General features: G+C 41.8%; 1 protein-coding gene across 7 annotated transcripts; it reads left to right on the top strand.

The window, feature by feature from the left end:
* LOC133658167 (histone H3-like centromeric protein A) lies at window positions 1-15,998 on the top strand. 7 transcript variants are annotated; one of them, XM_062059867.1, is made up of 6 exons: window positions 1-73; window positions 12,703-12,779; window positions 12,968-13,350; window positions 13,417-13,529; window positions 13,592-13,666; window positions 13,725-15,998. In XM_062059867.1, the coding sequence occupies exons 3-6, from the start codon at window positions 12,972-12,974 to the stop codon at window positions 13,851-13,853; spliced, it is 696 nt and encodes a 231-aa protein (XP_061915851.1). In that variant the 5' UTR covers window positions 1-73; window positions 12,703-12,779; window positions 12,968-12,971; the 3' UTR covers window positions 13,854-15,998. The 7 variants fall into 7 exon arrangements, with proteins under 7 accessions (XP_061915851.1, XP_061915852.1, XP_061915856.1 ...); XM_062059868.1 differs by having other exon boundaries at window positions 13-73; window positions 12,965-13,350; XM_062059872.1 differs by lacking the exon at window positions 1-73 and having other exon boundaries at window positions 12,726-12,877; window positions 12,965-13,350; window positions 13,417-13,534; window positions 13,712-13,846.
* Window positions 15,999-18,889: the final 2,891 nt, after the last annotated feature.

Below are 18,889 nucleotides of genomic sequence, written 5' to 3'. Positions count from 1 at the left end.
TTCCTGCGGGTTTTCCGCTCAGTTCGTCTTTTTGCGCGCTCATTTTCGGTCTCTTCCGGCCTGCGGAGAAGAGGTAAGTTAACTCAATACCGCCGTCATTATTGATTTAATATTATTGATATTATTATTATGTCACTTACAGAACTTTAGTACAACCGTATGGTTGTTAAAGGACATCATTTCGTGGATGTAGTTTTCAATGTGCTTAGTGTTCTTTGTGTAAGTGTGTGAGAAGCTAGCAAATGCTAGCAAAGTGTATCTTTTGTGTGTCACATTTCAAAGATGAATTGATTTACAATTACCCACCTAAATGTTTTTGAAGGGTTGGAAGGAGTGAAAATAGACAATTTCAATGATCATATTATTTATGAACACCCTATGTACAAATGAATGAAGGGCATTCTTAACAGCCATACATGTCACACTAAGGGTGGTTTGATTGATTGATTGATTGAAACTTATTAGTATTAGTAGATTGCACAGTACAGTACATACTCCGTACAATTGACCACTAAATGGGAACACCCCAATAAGTTTTTCAACTTGTTTAAGTCGGGGTCCACGTTAATCAATTCATGGTAAATGGCCTATAAACAACGCCAACACTGTCATAAATATGTGCCATATTGTGAAAACTACTCCCAACAACAATGTCAAACACACTTTGGGAGAATATTTGCACCGCAACGTAACATAAACACAACAGAACAAATACCCATAATTCCCTGCAGTACCAACCAACGTTCCCTCTAAGGTGCGCGCCTGTGCAATGGCGCACTGCTCAAGCGTCCTCTGCGCACGGCAAATCTATGCCACGCACAAAATCTAATAAAAAAATAACAAATTCTTCGACACACGGACACTACAGAGAAAACAGTTTTCGTCATCATTGTTCAAATATTGTAACGTCTGTCGAGACGCTTTGAGGACATGAATTCCATCCATCACTTTACTGAGCAAAACTCTTTATTGTCGGCCATAAACACATCAACAAAACATTAGTAAAAAAAATGATATCCAGCAAAAGTGGTCATTTTCTGCAGTACAAACCAGACCATAAGCAACTTTGTTATATCAACAGCAGCCGCTCGCTCTTTCTCACTTGCGCCAACACATGCACATATGGCACTTAGCCAGTGATGCGTTTACAGCCACACAAAAAGTCGGACAACTCCAACACCACACATAAAGTGTCATTCCAGGTCGTTACACTATGATTTACCAATCAAATGTGTGCTTATTCTTGTGTCATTTATTAGGAATCTTAATTTATAAATATTAATCATGAAATGCTGTTAGTATATTAAATAAATAATAATAAAAATATATTTTTTACAAACAGGAAGTTGCAGGAATGTACACATGATCCCCTGCTTACATCTTATTGTGCAACATGTGAATGTTTTAATGGGAACTAAATGCAATGTCTGAAAGGGGTACAAATTATTTTCAAAGCAGGACCTCCACCCAGACAAACAATACAAGTACATGAAAAACAATATTTTTTGTTATTGTCATTGTAAGTGGGCCTAAACACTTATATTAGAAAATAACCTCATGGAAATGACTGATGTCATTTGATTATAATATTAAGAGAATGTTGTCTGTCTATCTGTGTTGGCCCTGCGATGAGGTGGGGACTTGTCCAAATGCAGCTAAAATAGGCTCCAGCACCCCCCGCGACCCCGAAAGGGACAAGCGGTAGGAAATGGATGGATTGATGGAGATGAAACTTGTTATTTAGGTGTGCTGCTGGTGTAGCCACAGTGTGCACGTCTGATGTTGCTCACATGGGCTCCACTGAATGCTCAGGGAGTTTTTGCCTTTGCTCACACACATGAAAAATTAGAGGGAACATTGGTACCAACTCTTCTGGGGGCGCTACACTATTTTATTTGGTACAGGGTGTAATTATAAGTGTGACCAGTAGATGGCAGTCAAACATAAGAGATAAGTCTCAAGTAAACAACACCAACATTTTAAATGTTCCATTGAAAATATAGAACACTATACACGGCACTCAAAAATCTATCAAAATGTTTTAGTCGTAAATGTTTTAGTGCCATTTGTAATATAAAGTAGTGTAAAGTTGTTACTTATATCTGTCATGAAAGCGCTAAAACATACCGGTGTAGTGAGTTACCATTATTCACCCAAGGAACTTTAGTTATTAGAGTTCCGGTCGGACGTTTTTTCTTGGGACACAATTCCGGCGTTGTGGTTTCCGGATGAGGAGATGCTGCCCCATTATTGATTGAAGTAAAGTGTGAATGTCATTAAAACAGTTAGCGCCATCTTTTGACACTTCTTCCACTCCCGTCCTTGCACGCTACACCGCTACAACAAAGATAATCCGGTGCGCCTTATAGTGCGGAAAATACGGTAATGCACTTTCCGGTACAGTTTCTTAAAATTTGGATCGCCGAAAGTTTTATCGATCACAAACACTGCATTTGTTTTCTTTTGTGTTATTTTTTTAATGAATTAAGTTACATTTATGACCACCTTTTTCCAAAACACAACATAGAAACACAACATAATGCATACATTTATCATTTGTTTTCAAAATGCTTACAAAAATGTGGGACCCCAAAAATTTGCTGTGGGACCCCATTTTTATGACTTGATGGGACCCCCATTTTGAAGATTCCCAGCGCCAACACTGTATCATATTAAGAAAGTTATAGTTTATTAAAAGCAGTAAACATTCACTTCCGGTCAACTTCTTAATATTAGGACAATATGTCATAATTATCTTAATATTTACCCCATTTTAAAAAACGTTGAGTGGATAGGTTTTATTTTGTAGTAATGATGACAAATATTTTTCATCAATTAATTCCAAAGTGCTACACAACAGCCAAGAGGAATCCACCAAACTAATTAACTTCAAATAGTTAGAAAAATAAAGAGAAAGCACATGAGCAATGTTTACAAAATAAGAGCCAATCAGAACTTAAAGGCCTACTGAAATGAATTTTTTTTATTTAAACGGGGATAGCAGATCTATTCTATGTGTCATACTTGATCATTTCGCGATATTGCCATATTTTTGCTGAAAGGATTTAGTATAGAACAACGACGATAAAGATTGCAACTTTTGGTATCTGATAAAAAAAAGGCTTGCACCTACCGGAAGTAGCGTGACGTAGTCAGTTGAACATATATGCAAAGTTCCCTATTGTTTACAATGATGGCCGCATGAAGTGAGAGAGATTCGGACCGAGAAAGCGACAATTTCCCCATTAATTTGAGCGAGGATGAAAGATTTGTGGATGAGTAAAGTGCAAGTGAAGGACTAGTGGGGAGTTGAAGCTATTCAGATAGGGAAGATGCTGTGAGACCCGAGGGTGACCTGATATTCAGCTGGGAATGACTACAACAGTAAATAAACACAAGACATATATATACTCTATTAGCCACAACACAACCAGGCTTATATTTAATATGCCACAAATTAATCCTGCATAAAAACACCTGCGTGTTTGTTATGCTAGCTCCTAGCTCCTCTGCTAGCTCCTAGCTCCATAGAACACGCCAATACAATTCAAACACCTGATCAACACACACAATCACTCAGCCCAAAAGACAGTTTACCTAACCCAAGGTTCATAAAGCTTATATATTTTTAAAAAGTTACGTACGTGACGCGCACATACGGTCAAGTTATCGAATGTTTAGCAGCCAAGGCTGCATACTCACGGTACCTGATATTCAGCTGGGAATGACTACAACAGTAAATAAACACAAGACATATATATACTCTATTAGCCACAACACAACCAGGCTTATATTTAATATGCCACAAATTAATCCTGCATAATAACACCTGCGTGTTTGTTATGCTAGCTCCTAGCTCCTCTGCTAGCTCCTAGCTCCATAGAACACGCCAATACAATTCAAACACCTGATCAACACACACAATCACTCAGCCCAAAAGACCGTTCACCTAACCCAAGGTTCATAAAGCTTATATATTTTTAAAAAGTTACGTACGTGACGCGCACGTACGGTACGGTACGTGTTATGCTAGCTCCTAGCTCCTCTGCTAGCTCCTAGCTCCATAGAACACGCCAATACAATTCAAACACATGATCAACACACACAATCACTCAGCCCAAAAGACCGTTCACCTAACCCAAGGTTCATAAAGCTTATATATTTAAAAAAAGTTACGTACATACGCAAAAAAAAGCCAAAGCTGCATACTCACAGTAGCACGTCTGCGTCTTTGTCATCCAAATCAAAGTAATCCTGGTAAGAGTCTGTGTTGTCCCAGTTCTCTACAGGCGTCTGTGTATCCAAATCAAAAGTCCTCCTGGTTAGAGTCTCTGTTATCCGAGTTCTTCCATCTTGACTGCATCTTTCGGGAATGTAAACAAAGAAGCGCCGGCTGTGTACTGTTGTGGCTGACTACGTTCGAAAAATACGTCCATTTCGCACCGACAACTTTCTTCTTTGCTTGCTTGGCTTCCTTCTCCATAATGCAATGAACATGATTGAAACAGATTCACGAACACAGATGTCCAGAATACTGTGGAATTATGAAATGAAAACAGAGCTTTTTCGTATCGGCTTCAATGTGGAAGGCATACCCGTGTTCGCCGGGCTACGTCACGCGCATACGTCATCCGCAGAGGCGTTTCGAACCGGAAGTTTAGCGGCAAATTTAAAATGTCACTTTATAAGTTAACCCGGCCGTATTGGCATGTGTTATAATGTTAAGATTTCATCATTGATATATAAACTATCAGACTGCGTGGTCGGTAGTAGTGGGTTTCAGTAGGCCTTTAAGATGGCAGTCACTTCAACTAATCATCACCTTGAACTAACAAAATGGTCTCTCAAAATATGCCTAGGAAGAGCAAATTCATAGCCCAGAATGAACAAACATAAGTTGTCTATCGGAGTCACGATCAATTGAAAATATATTTGGCAGACTCACAGACCTCGCTGAGGGTGTGAGGCTTTTATTCATTTATTATTATTATTATTATTATTATTATTATTATAATAATAATAATTATTATTATTTTTTAGTATTTTTGAAATCTATTATTTATTTGTGTGTGGCGTTGCGCGGGTCTCGCTTCCTGTTGGGTGGGGTCCGTGCCCGTGTGGCCCGACCTTGCGCTGTGGGGTCTCTGTTGGTGACCTGATGCGGTGGCGGCGCAGCCCCCATGTCTGGTCTAGATGCTGTGTCTCGGTTGTTTGGGCGGTGCTGTGTTTGAGCGGGTTTGGGTTGGGGTGGTGGGGTCTTTTGGTGGGGGAGGTGTTAATGTCTCTTGTTTGCATGTTGGCGCTCGGGCGGGCTGGCGCTGGCTGGTCTCCGTGATCCTGTTGGCGTATGGTTGCCGGTCGCAGTTTTTTCTATCGCTTTGATTTGATGGAGTGGTGCTGGCTGTCTGGGGGTATTGCATCTGCTGTTTCTGCTGCCGTTTGTTTGTGGTGTGGGCGCCCGTGGCTGCTGGGTCTGGTGCAGGGGGGTGGCTGATGTTGTGACTGGTGGCAGCGAGCGCGCGTGGTGGTTGTCGGGGCTGACGAACTTGCCGGCTTCATACTCGTTTATTGTCATGTTGGTTGGCTTGTCGGGTGTGGGCCTGGGGTGTCCTTGCGCCCTGCCGCGCCGCCCTTCGCGCCCGGTGTCAAGCCGTCGTCTGGGGTGGGCTTTTTGGGAGTTGTCCCTGGGTGACGGGGGTGCGCGGCCGGACCTGTGGGGCTTGGGGGAGGAGATCGGCTGGTTCTCAGTGGGCAGTGGGTGCCGGGACTTGATCGCTGTCCCGTCGGCCTGTGTATGGATTTGTTGTTGTATATATATGTGCGGGCCGCGCTGTGCTCTCCGGGGGTGGGATGTGGGCTCATGGGGGCCCGGTTGCTGGTGGGGCGTGGGGCGGTCCTCCCGTCCGGCTGCGGGGAGTCTCTGGGCCCCCCGGGCGGGGCGTCCCGCCTTTCTTCCCGTGTGGGGTGTGGTCTCTCGCTGGCTTGAGGTCTGGCTGTCCCCTGCTTCTCTCGTGCCTTGTCCTCTGCCGGGTGCGTCTGTCTGCGGTGGGCCGGGCTCTGGGGTTCCTGTCGCTGGCCGGCCCGGCTGTGTGGGGCCGGTGGTCCCTGGTTCCCTGGGCACCACACCTGCTGTTTGTGGGTTGGGCTCTCTGGGTGGCTGGGGCCGTACTCTGGCTCCCACACACACTGGGAGTCAAATATATTGTACATCCAAATACACATATACTCACATACATACATTCACATACATAGGTACCTACGCTCCCACATACATACACAAATACAGTACATACCTACATACTCAAAGTTCGTACATCCACACACACATTCACTGTACAAACATACACATACACATACTGTACATATACATTCACTGTACAAACATACATATACACATACTGTACATATTAGAGATGCGCGGTTTGCGGACACACCCGCGGAGTCCGCTGCGGGTCGGGCGGATGCATGACGAAAAAAATAGATTTTAAATAGATTCGGGCGGGTGGCGGTTGAGCCAATTCGGAAATATATATACGTAGTAAATGTATAAAGAGAATCCTATGCGTCCCAGCAACAATGGAGTGCCACAAGTGAGCGCTCCTTCAGCGCAGCAGGGCGCATTTTAGAGGCCAGGCGCTCTCGCCTGAATCCTGGCACTGTAGATGCCATTTTATTCCTGCATAGTGCTAACAAAAAAAAAAGTAAGTAGACATACGGTTGGATATGTTAAAGGAATTAGTCTACGTTACCTAGGCTATACCAAATAAGCCCATGTCTAACCTATATTGAGTTGGGTCAGCTGAATAATTGTGATGGTTACGTGTTGTTTGGGCGCACTACAATGCAAAGGAATTAAGGCAATTGCGTTGTTTATTGTGTTTTTTTTTCTATTGGAGATATACTACTTTGTGTTAATTATTTGGCCTCGCTTTCAAGTGAAGCGCATCTCCGATTGGCTACAATGTAAGACTATTTAGCCTGCTTTGTTTGTCTATTTTCATTATAATTCAATTATTATTATTTATTTTATTTATTTTTGTTTAAATAGGGATGCCATACATATGTTGTATAATTTAAGTTTGTGCGCGTGATTGACAGCCTAAGGCTTATGAGGCACATTTTTTATTTATTTTTTTTATTTCAACTTAAAAAGGTATGAGCCTATGCCTATGCCTACAACATAGTTCTATGTGTTTATCTTTATTTTCCTGCCTGTCGTTGACAATGGAGATTGTCTGACATTTTGTCATGGCTGCAGATCAATCAATAAAGGTTCATCTTTGTCGCAAAATTGTTCACTGTTTCACTGTGCACCCCGCCCTCGTCCCTATTTGAGCATTATAACGTTAACAAGTTAATATTCATTGAAATAAATTCAGAAATTTTTTTTTAGCTAACGAAAATATAGGCCAAGTCTTTATAAAACATTTTTTTAACTTCTTAAAAGCATCGTTCTGCTTGCTGCAACTGCAAGAGACATTCAATGCGTGGCACGCATTGAATGTCTCTGCTGCATTGGATCAGTCTCCTTTCTTTAAACTCACTATATTAGATATATAACGATGGGCCGGTGGCGGGTGGGTGTGGTTTTGATAAAGTGTTGGTTCGGGTGGATGGCGGGTGGATGACGGGTGGATGACGACTTTTGTGATGCGGTTGCGGATTAAATAATTGCCTATCCGCGCATCTCTTGTACATTTACATTCACTGTACAAACATACATATACACATACTGTACATTTACATTCACTGTACATACACACATATACACATACTGTACATATACATTCACTGTACAAACATACATATACACATACTGTACATGTACATTCACTGTACAAACATACATATACACATACTGTACATATACATTCACTGTACAAACATACATATACACATACTGTACATGTACATTCACTGTACAAACACATATACACATACTGTACATATACATTCACTGTACAAACATACATATACACATACTGTACATGTACATTCACTGTACAAACATACACATACACATACTGTACATGTACATTCACTGTACAAACATACATATACAAAAAAGTATCAAAAATACATTTTGGTACCGGTACCAAAATATTGGTATCGGGACAACCCCAATCTGTAATAATAATGTTGTTTTTGTAATAATATAATGTCAGTTACATTTGTATGAATTTATGTTGGAAAGTAGTTATAATCTGTAATAAAAATGAACTATTAGTTTTGTGTTTCCTAATAATCTAACACAGTATATTATCACAGATTACAAAATAAAAATAAATATTTGATTGACTTATGATTTCGAAGCAAGTTATCCATTTAATTGTACGTTGTAAAAATAACAATAGATTTGACGGTATACATAAAAAAACAACTTCTCTGTCGCTAGAATTTTACTGTTAAAAAAACATGGTACCGTTTTTCCATTTACAGTAATGTACTTTTTAATAAAACCCCAGCGTAACGTCTACCATCAAATTCTGGCGACTGAGCTGCCAGTCTACAGACTTTTTCTTACAGAGTATGTAAAAAGATTAGAATGATTTTGGGCAATTGTGTGTTAAATAATATCACAAGGTGAATCTTTAGACATTTATATTCATTTATTATTCACTATTGTACGCCATAACTGCCATGTGACCCTCGGTAGGGTTGCAAATGGGTGGAAACTTTCCGGTAATTTACCACGGGAAGTTAAGCTCGGGAAGTTTGGAAATTTTGACAATTTTTTGATTATTCAAAGTTGGACGCCGTCCATCTTATTCTGTAGAATAAGATGAGAAGCTTGTAAAACACTAATGCGATGCCACACACAGATATACAGTAAATAGTCAGCTAAACAATTGGAGAAGTCTTTAAAAATAATTTACTGATGGACAAATGAATAGAAATAGGTTAAGTGAATAAATGAACAGTCAATCTGCATGCTAAATCAAACTATAAGCTACATTCTTGTATGACAACAGAATGGCTAGCAGAACAGAAGGCAGAGGAAACTACACCTTTTGATTTAGTTGAACTTTAAACATCACAAAAAAGGTCAATTCGGATCGCTAACGTTGTTAGCATAAATGAATGGGATTTAACATAGAGAAAATTAGCATCACGGCTAAGGGAGAAATATTTTGGGTTCATTATGAGACTGTGGTGGTACATAAACCTAGCTAGCTAGAGATATTGTTCCCAAAATCATTGAACAAGTACAGGAACAGCTAGCTAGCTTGAGTGTAAGTCTGCTGGAGTAGTCTACATTCATACAGTAACAAGCAATTACACCTCTATTACACTTAAATACCATAGATCAAATATATTTACCCCATCAACACTTACCTGACTGGATGAAGTCCTTGGGCTCAAATACTAGTGTGGCCTCAATAGCCCTGCTGTAGTGTGTAGCATGCTGGCAATTATCTGGGCATGTGATGGAAGAATGCACTGCACATGTGATGGAGGAATGCACAGTGCAGGGTTGAAATTATACTCAATTTGCATTAAATCAGGTTGTTTTAGCTAATAATCATGTTGCAAGATCTAGCATGTTGCATTCAATGTTTATTCCCATTAATTTCACATTCATTCCCGTTAATTCCCATATATTCCCGTTAATTCCCATGGAAAGTTTCCAACTTTGAATATTCCCGGAATTGTGCATCCCTAGTCCTCTGTGAAAAGGAGGTTGACCCCCCTGTTCTAGACTATTATATTATTATGTATACTGTACATAGAGACGTCCGATAATGCCTTTTTTTCCGATATCCGATATTTAAGGCTGCAGCTAACGATTATTTTTCTATCGATTAATCTATAGATTATTTTTTCGATTAATCGGTTAATCTATAGATTATTTTTTCGATTAATCTATAGATTATTTTTTCCTTTTGCCGATTATTTTTTTATTCAAAATGAAGATGAAAAAATAAATGTAGGCCCGTTTTTTCAAAAGGCATGGCTTTTATTTACAAAAAAAAAGAAGTATGGCCACTCAGTCAACATTGACAACAACATGACTAAATATTCTGTAACAATGTAAACATTTAAAACTTTTAACATTTAACAAAATTAAAAGTAGCTTATTTGCTTTTTAATGTGCAAATATAAAAGTCAACATCCAGTGCAAATCTTAATATTCTGCAATAGTATAAGCATTTCAAAAGTAAAAGTATTGCTTTTTTTGCTTTAAAATGTACAAAAATAAAGATAAACATCCAATACAAAAAAGTGCAAAACGAAATATTCTGTAACAACAGTGTAAACATTTCAACAAAAGTGAAAGTATTGCTTATTTGCTAAAATGTGCAAAAATAAAGATAAACATCCAATACAAAAAAGTGCCAATCTAAATATTCTGGAGCACTGTAAACATTAAGTATTGCTTTTAAAATGTGCAAAATAAACATCCAGTCCAACACAGTACACAATAACCAATTCTACTCATTCCAGTGAGTGTCTAACAGTTGTAATGAAGAAAGGTTAGCATGTCTACATGCTTTGGTTCTTTTCTTGTTTACAATATTCCCAGCAGCTGAAAATAGGCGCTCAGAAGGGGTCGATGTGGCTGGAACTGAGAGCTAATTAGCCTTCACCTCAAGCCAGGATTGCGAGCGAGCTGAGCTGCAGTTTAAGTTTCTAGAAGGTCAACGGGCTCATAGTGATGTTACTAGTAGTTGACTGGGAGGTGTTTATTATCATTTGGGGAGAGTCTGCTGCCTGATGCTCACCTGCTAAACACCTATCTGCTCCACGCTGAAGCGATGACTACATGCGCTCTGAATACGCACTGCTGATTGGCTGATAATGCTGCGTGTGTACCAATCAGATGGTTGTGTGGGTGGGACAATGCTGCGTGTGTACCAATCAGATGGTTGTGTGGGTGGGACAATGCTGCGTGTGTACCAATCAGATGGTTGTGTGGGTGGGACAATGCTGCGTGCTGAGACAGAGGCAGACGGAGCAAAGCAGCTTGTTAAGACTTTAGCTTAGAAACTCGTTCGGTACACCGCCGTACCGAACCGAAAGCCCCGCACCGAAACGGTTCAATACAAAACACGTACCGTTACACCCCTAGCAGATACAAATGACACATTCATGTTTTTGTGTAATGATGACAACGTATGCTCGCGCGGACGATTGACTAGTTGATGGTTTTCTTTTCAAATGTTCGTTTATAGCCGTTGTGCTGCTATGATAGGCCATTTCCGCTCGACACAGTGTGCATACAACAACATTATTAGGCCGTTTATTGAAATACTCCCACACTATTGGCATGCTTTCCCCCCCTCGCTCGCACCGCTCGCATCGTCTTCTTTGATCGTCTGCTTTGCGCTTCGCCATGACGGTAGTGTGACGTCATTATGCGACGCGTCGACGCACAAAAACGGCGTCGACGTATTTACGTAACCGATGACGTCGACTACGTCGACGCGTCGTTTCAGCCTTACCGATATTCCGATATTGTCCAACTCTTAATTACCGATTCTGATATCAAGCGATACCGATATATACAGTCGTGGAATGTACACAATATTATGCCTAATTTTGTTGTGATGCCCCGCTGGATGCATTAAACAATGTAACAAGGTTTTCCAAAATAGATCAACTCAAGTTATGGAAAAAAATGCCAACATGGCACTGCCATATTTATTATTGCATATATGCATTCTTTTTTTTAACATGCCTCAAAACAGCAGCTTGGAATTTGGGACATGCTCTCCCTGAGAGAGCATGAGAAGGTTGAGGTGGGCGGGGTTGGGGGGGCTGTAGGAGGTAGCGGGGGGGTGTATATTGTAGCGTCCCGGAAGAGTTAGTGCTGCAAGGGTTTCTGGGTATTTGTACTGTTGTGTTTATGTTGTGTTATGGTGCGGATGTTCTCCCGAAATGTGTTTGCCATTCTTGTTTGGTGTGGGTTCACAGTGTGGCGCATATTTGTAACAGTGTTAAAGTTGTTTATACTCAGTGTGACCTGTATGGCTGTTAACCACTTGTGTGTGTGAAAAGCCGTAGATATTATGTGATTGGGCCGGCACGCAAAGGCAGTGCCTTTAAGGTTTATTGGCGCTCTGTACTTCTCCCTACGTCCGTGTACACAGCGGCCTTTTAAGAAGTCATACATTTTACTTTTTGAAACCTATACCGATCATTTTGAAACTGATACAGATAATTTCAGATATTACATTTTAAAACATTTATCGGCCAATAATATCGGCAGTCTGATATTATCGGACATCCCTAATTGTATAGCATTGTTTTAATTAGGGCTGCAACTAACAATTAATTTGATAATCGATTAATCTGTCGATTATTGCTTCTATTAATCGATTAATAATCGGATAAAAGAGACAAACTACATTTCTATCCTCCAGTATTTTATTGAAAAAAAAAAACAGCATACTGGCACCATACATATTTTGATTATTGTTTCTCAGCTGTTTGTACATGTTGCAGTTTATAAATAAAGGTTTATAAAAAATAAATAATAAAATAATTTTTTAAATTTATTTTTAAAAAGCCTCTGCGCATAGCATAGGTCCAACGAATCGATGACTAAATTAATCGGCAACTATTTTTATAATCGATTTTAATCGATTTAATCGATTAGTTATTGCAGCCCTAGTTTTAATATAGTGAGTGTCATGTTTATGTTGACGTTGTCATTATGAAATGATACCGTAACACTTTATTATTGTTGTCATTTGACAGCTCTCTGACGGTCTTTGATCTCCATGACAACACATTGAAGAGAACACGTCAGACTGAAAGTGAAACAGAAGCCGCAGGTGATGGATTGAAAAAATAATAACAGAAAGGAATCAGTGAATTAGTGTTGATGGAATGATGGCCATTATCATGGAAAACAATGGAGAGGTCTGAAGAGGTGGATGATGATCACCGTCACATGATGGTCACATGATGGTCACATGATGGTCACATGATGGTCACATGACATTTCCTTTCCTGGCAGCAGTATCATGCATCATGGCGCCTCATCCAGCCGGAGAAAAGGCAGTGCCCCCAGACGTCGCCCGCCACAGCCGTCGACGCCACAGCCGTCAACGTCACAGCCACAGCCGTCGACGCCACAGCCGTCAACGTCACAGCCACAGCCGTCGACGTCACAGCCACAGCCACAGCCGTCGACGTCACAGCCACCACCACGACCACCGCCACGACTGCCGTCACGGCGGCCGTCACAGCCACCGTCACAGCCACGACCACGACCGCCGCCACGACCGCCGCCACGACCGCCGCCACGACCGCTGCCACGACTGACGTCACGGCGGCCGTCACAGCCACCGTCACGACCGCCGTCACAGCCGACCCCTTCCACTTCACGCCTGCCAGGGCCCGGTGAGCCGATGCGAGTGGCGAGGACGCCATCTTGAGTGTGCTTTGTCAAACGTATGTATCCCCCAGCACCTCCCAGGAGGAGGAGGAGGTTTCGTCCGGGCACCAGGGCCCTGCAGGAGATCAGAAAGTACCAGAGGACGACCAACCTTCTCATCCCCAAAGCGCCGTTCTGTCGCCTGGTGAGGTATTACCATGGCGTGTTGTGATCACCGATCCTGAAGTTTAAACAATCACCCCCCAGGTCCGTGAGGTGTGTCAGAAGTTGGGCAGAGGGTCTCTCAGGTGGCAGGTGATGGCTCTGATGGCCATGCATGAGGTAAAGGTGACAGGTGTGACAGGTGTGAAGATGTTTGCTCAGCAGGTGGTCTTTACAGGCAGCTGAGGCCTTCCTGGTCATGGTGTTGTCCGACGCCTACTTGTGCACCTTACACGCCAACAGGGTCACCTTGTTCAACAAAGACGTGCAGCTGGCCCGCAGGATCCGAGGAATAGATGACATTTAACTCTTTTCTCTTTTGCTTAGTTAGGTTAGGTTAGCTGGCAACCATTTTAAACATTGTGTCTCTATCTTGTTGTGTTGTGTCTCTATCTTGTTGTGTTGTGTCTCTATCTTGTTCTGTTGTGTCTTTATGTTGCTGTGTCTCTATGTTGTTCTGTTGTGTCTTAATGTTGCTGTGTCTCTATGTTGTTCTGTTGTGTCTTTATGTTGTTGTGTCTCTAGGTTGTTCTGCTGTGTCTTTATGTTGCTGTGTCTCTATGTTGTTCTGTTGTGTCTTAATGTTGCCGTGTCTCTATGTTGTTCTGTTGTCTTTATGTTGTTGTGTCTCTAGGTTGTCCTGTTGTGTCTTTATGTTGCTGTGTCTCTATGTTGTTCTGTTGTCTTTATGTTGTTGTGTCTCTAGGTTGTCCTGTTGTGTCTTTATGTTGCTGTGTCTATGTTGTTCTGTTGTCTTTATGTTGTTGTGTCTCTATGTTGTTCTGTTGTGTCTTTATGTAGTAGTGTTGTGTCTTTATGTTGTTGTGTCTCTATGTCCTGTTGTGTCTTTATGTTGTAGTGTTGTGTCTTTATGTTGATGTGTCTCTATGTTGTTCTGTTGTGTCTTTATGTTGTTGTGTCTCTATGTTCGGTTGTGTCTTTATGTTGTAGTGTTGTGTCTTATGTTGTTGTGTCTCTATGTTGTTCTGTTGTGTCTTTATGTAGTAGTGTTGTGTCTTTATGTTGTTGTGTCTCTATGTGCTGTTGTGTCTTTATGTTGTAGTGTTGTGTCTTTATGTTGCTGTGTCTCTATGTTGTTCTGTTGTGTCTCTATGTTGTAGTGTTGTGTCTTTATGTTGTTGTGTCTCTATGTTGTTCTGTTGTGTCTTTATGTAGTAGTGTTGTGTCTTTATGTTGTTGTGTCTCTATGTGCTGTTGTGTCTTTATGTTGTAGTGTTGTGTCTTTATGTTGCTGTGTCTCTATGTTGTTCTGTTGTGTCTTTATGTTGCTGTGTCTCTGTTGTTCTGTTGTGTCTTTATTTTGTTGTGTCTCTAGGTTGTGCTGTTGTGTCTTTATGTTGTTGTGTCTCTATGTTGTTCTGTTGTGTCTTTATGTTGCTGTGTCTATGTTGTGCTGTTGTGTCTTTATGTTGCTGTGTCTCTATGTTGTTCTGTTGTGTCTTTATGTTGTTGTGTCTCTATGTTGTTCTGTTGTGTCTTTATGTTGCTGTGTCTCTATGTTGTTCTGTTGTGTCTTTATGTTGCTGTGTCTCTATGTTGTTCTGTTGTGTCTTTATGTTGTTGTGTCTCTATGTTGTTCTGTTGTCTTTATGTTGTTGTGTCTCTATGTTCTGTTGTGTCTTTATGTTGTAGTGTTGTGTCTTTATGTTGCTGTGTCTCTATGTTGTTCTGTTGTGTCTTTATGTTGTTGTGTCTCTATGTTGTTCTGTTGTGTCTTTATGTTTTAGTGTTGTGTCTTTCTGTTGTTGTGTTGTGTCTTTATGTTGTCGTCTTGTGTCTTAATGTTGTAGTGTTGTGTCTTTCGGTTGTTGTGTTGTGTCTTTATGTTGTCGTCTTGTGTCTTTATGTTGTAGTGTTGTGTCTTTCTGTTGTTGTGTTGTATCTTAATGTTGTCGTCTTTATGTTGTAGTGTTGTGTCTTTCTGTTGTAGTGTTGTGTTGTGTCTTTATGTTGTTGTGTTGTGTCTTAATGTTGTGTTGTAAAGTTGTTGTGTGGTCTTTGTGTTGTTGTGTTGTGGTGTGTAATGAATGATCTGGGCCATGGTACATATTTGTCTTTGAGGTATTGTGCTCCTTCTGTTCTGGTCCTGTTTTGGGCGCTGATTTGCACACACTTTCTTTGATTAATGTTACGCTGCTTTACTGAGTTAGTAAGTTAGTTCTTAGTAACATCCCCCAAACAACCTTCTTCATAATAATCAAATGACCCCTTCAAATCCAGGGGGATAAAAGGGCGCTACAGAAACAATCTTTTGTACAAGAGGAATGGGAAATTAGCATGTTTGAAAATAGTTGTACAATTTCCCACTGTCTGTGAAGCATGCATTCAAAGTTGTGTTGTATTTTTGAAACACACTTCTTAACAACAGTATTTATCTTTCCATTTAAAAATGTGTTGATATTTTTTCACATAAAAATAAAGCGTTAAAAACACTTCATAAAATCTTTCTTTTAAATGAATTTCTAGAAATGTATTTAGATTTTTTAAATTAAAAATACAGTTGAAGCGATTGTAGTTTCTATGAAAACAATATTATTATTTTGTAAACATTTGTTTTTAAGCTAATGATGTTTTGAATAAAAAAAAAATTAAAATATATTTTCACTTCAAACATTGAAACAAATAATGTATTTTTATTCAAACCATTTAAAAAAAATATTTGTCTTTTTTCATGGAAATATTTTTACAATATTTAAAAACGTTTTTAGGTTTAGATTGTGCAGGAGAGCCAGTATAGGCGTTGTTATAAATTTCCTTTGTCAGTAATTAAGATAGAAGATAAAGTTCCCTATTTAATGTTAATTGTTGAATATAATTGACTATATTATTGTTGATGTAAACAAGCTATTAATGTAGTCATGCACCTTTAAGTTGAGTCTGTTTGAGTCAGGCAGTTTACCGGGCAGCTATGTTTACTTCCCGGGGTCCTTCAGGCAGTGTATTAAACAGTGTGTATGGGAGATTTACTTAGCTGCTGCTGCTAAAAGGTTACATATAAAGAAGAAGTTGAAACGTAAAACGGTGTCCTTATTCCCTAATCTGAGTACGCTCACGGGTGAAGAGTCCCAGAACAACAACAACGACATCAGTTTATCCATATGGTTCTTTAATATTGGTCCTTCGAGCCGGATTTCCTCACTCGCGACGGAGAAATGGACACAGCGCTAACAACAGCGGCAGACGGCGGCGCACTCGGAGCAAGACAGCGACAGCTTCCAACTCGTCTAGAAAGCTACCAGGTTAGCCTTCCACATTCCCTCATTCCTCACGGTACCCGCGCAGAGGACCGAGGAGAGAGCGTCGGCGCCCAAAGGCTGCAGTCACTCAGCCTACAGACTGTGTCTGTGTGTATAGAGGACCAGCCGCACGGAGTGCACGCTATCCCCGATCATCCATTATCGGCGGGAGCGGCCGACAAGGTGAGCGAGTGGAGCATGGCGATACATGCTAGAGACTTGCCCAGCCAGCTAACATGCCATATGAGCCAACCATCGGCGGCGCCCGCGGGGCGGAGCTATCACAGCAGGAAGGGTTCTCCTGTCTTACAGCCACCAGCTAATCTCAATATGAGCGTCCCACCATATCAATCACCCTGGTTAAGCTGTCCAGTAGTTCACAGCACCCCTCTGTCACAGCAATCCAGCCTCCATCTTGGATCCTATAGTCTGCTCCAGCGTGAGCCACAACTGTCTACACTGCCACATACCACCTCTACAGCACTAAAGCTTCAATCAGCAATGACCCCTACACCAGGGACTAGACAGGAAAACTACACATTGACGCAGTCTCTGCCTTCAACTGTGACATCTGCATGGGCACCGCCTCCCCTCCCTACGCTGAATGTTTCTATGCTGCAGCCTACACCACAAGCTTCACAAGCAGCGAGTTATGCCAGCCCACAGACATCAGCTACATCAGGCTATCCGTCTAACCAGCCTACCACAGTGATGGTTAACGATGTACAGGACAGAGTGCCACTAGCTGCACAACTGCAATACCTGCCCATGCAGACAACACCAGTAAATCCAGCATCAGTGCAGCAATACACCCCACTCCCGTCCGCACAGCCAGTGCAGCAATACACCCCACTCCCGTCCGCACGGCCAGTGTGGCAATACACCCCACTCCCTTCTGCACAGCCCATGCAGCAACACGCTCCACTAATGTTTGCACAACCAGCCTATCAACCCCCCCAGATAGCAACAGCGCCATAATCTACACCACAGCTACCTGTTGCGGCTGGCACTCAGCCAGTTATCAATCCATCGCCCTACAGCGCTGCCTCTCCCCTGGGGACTGTCTATCAGCCTCCATCAACCATCGCTACACAGCCATTATACCAGTCGCTACCGCCACCGCAGAACCAACATCTGCAACACTACCAGCCTCTGTCTCCGCCGTCAACTCAGCCAGCATATCAACTGGTGTCTCGCCGTGCTGGTTTCACTCTGCAACAGCCCTCATCAGCTCAACAGGTTCAGTACAGCCCCCAGTGTCAGTATACACCACTGCAGGTACCTTACACTACCCAGTCCCCCAGACAGCCTGTTCCAATACCCGAACTGCCTAAGTTGGTGCATGACAGCGAGAGAGAGTTTGCTGACTTAAAAATGGCGCTGGATCACCTCCTCAATCCACACACTGAACTTTATGAACATTACAAATACCGTGTGCCTGTGGAACACTTGGTCCTGGATGAAGCCAAGCTAATAGCTCAGTCATGCAGACATTATGTACAGCCCTACACCGCCGCCATGCAGGCTTTGCAGAGATAGTATGGGCAGCCACATTAGTTGGCACAAAGTGAGATTGCAGCCATCCTGAAATCTCCTGATATCAAATCAGGAGACCCCAAAGCTTTCCAGAGCTTCGCCCTCAATGTTTACTTGCTGGTGGGAATGCTAACGTCATTGGAAGGGCCTAATGGGATGGAAGTGATTATTTACTGGCCATGTTGACCGGCCACTTGGCAAACTCCCTAGACACATAAGAGACAACTTTGTGGAGCATCTGCAGATTCAGGGGCGCTTCAGCACCAGCAGCCTAAATCCATACAACCTCAGAGACCTCGCAGAGTGGCTCAAGGTGAAGGCAGAAGCTCAGAGACTGTCCGTGAAAATGGCACAGCGCCATCGAGCTGAAGGAGCACAGCCTGCCAATCGAGACAGACCTGTTCCTGCTCCCCGGCCTCGGACTCGGCCTGTTTCTGTGTATCACGGCCCAGACCAGCCCAAATCAGCTGAAACGACTCAGCCAGTAGCTAAGCAACAAAAGTTTAAAAGGATGTGTCTCGTCTGCAAGAGTACAGAGCACTACTTGTCG

Source organism: Entelurus aequoreus, linkage group LG10 (genome assembly GCF_033978785.1).
Source record: "Entelurus aequoreus isolate RoL-2023_Sb linkage group LG10, RoL_Eaeq_v1.1, whole genome shotgun sequence".
NCBI classification, from domain to species: domain Eukaryota; kingdom Metazoa; phylum Chordata; class Actinopteri; order Syngnathiformes; family Syngnathidae; genus Entelurus; species Entelurus aequoreus.
Note: the sequence above shows the minus strand (reverse complement) of the source record. Positions and strands in the feature narration are given on the sequence as shown.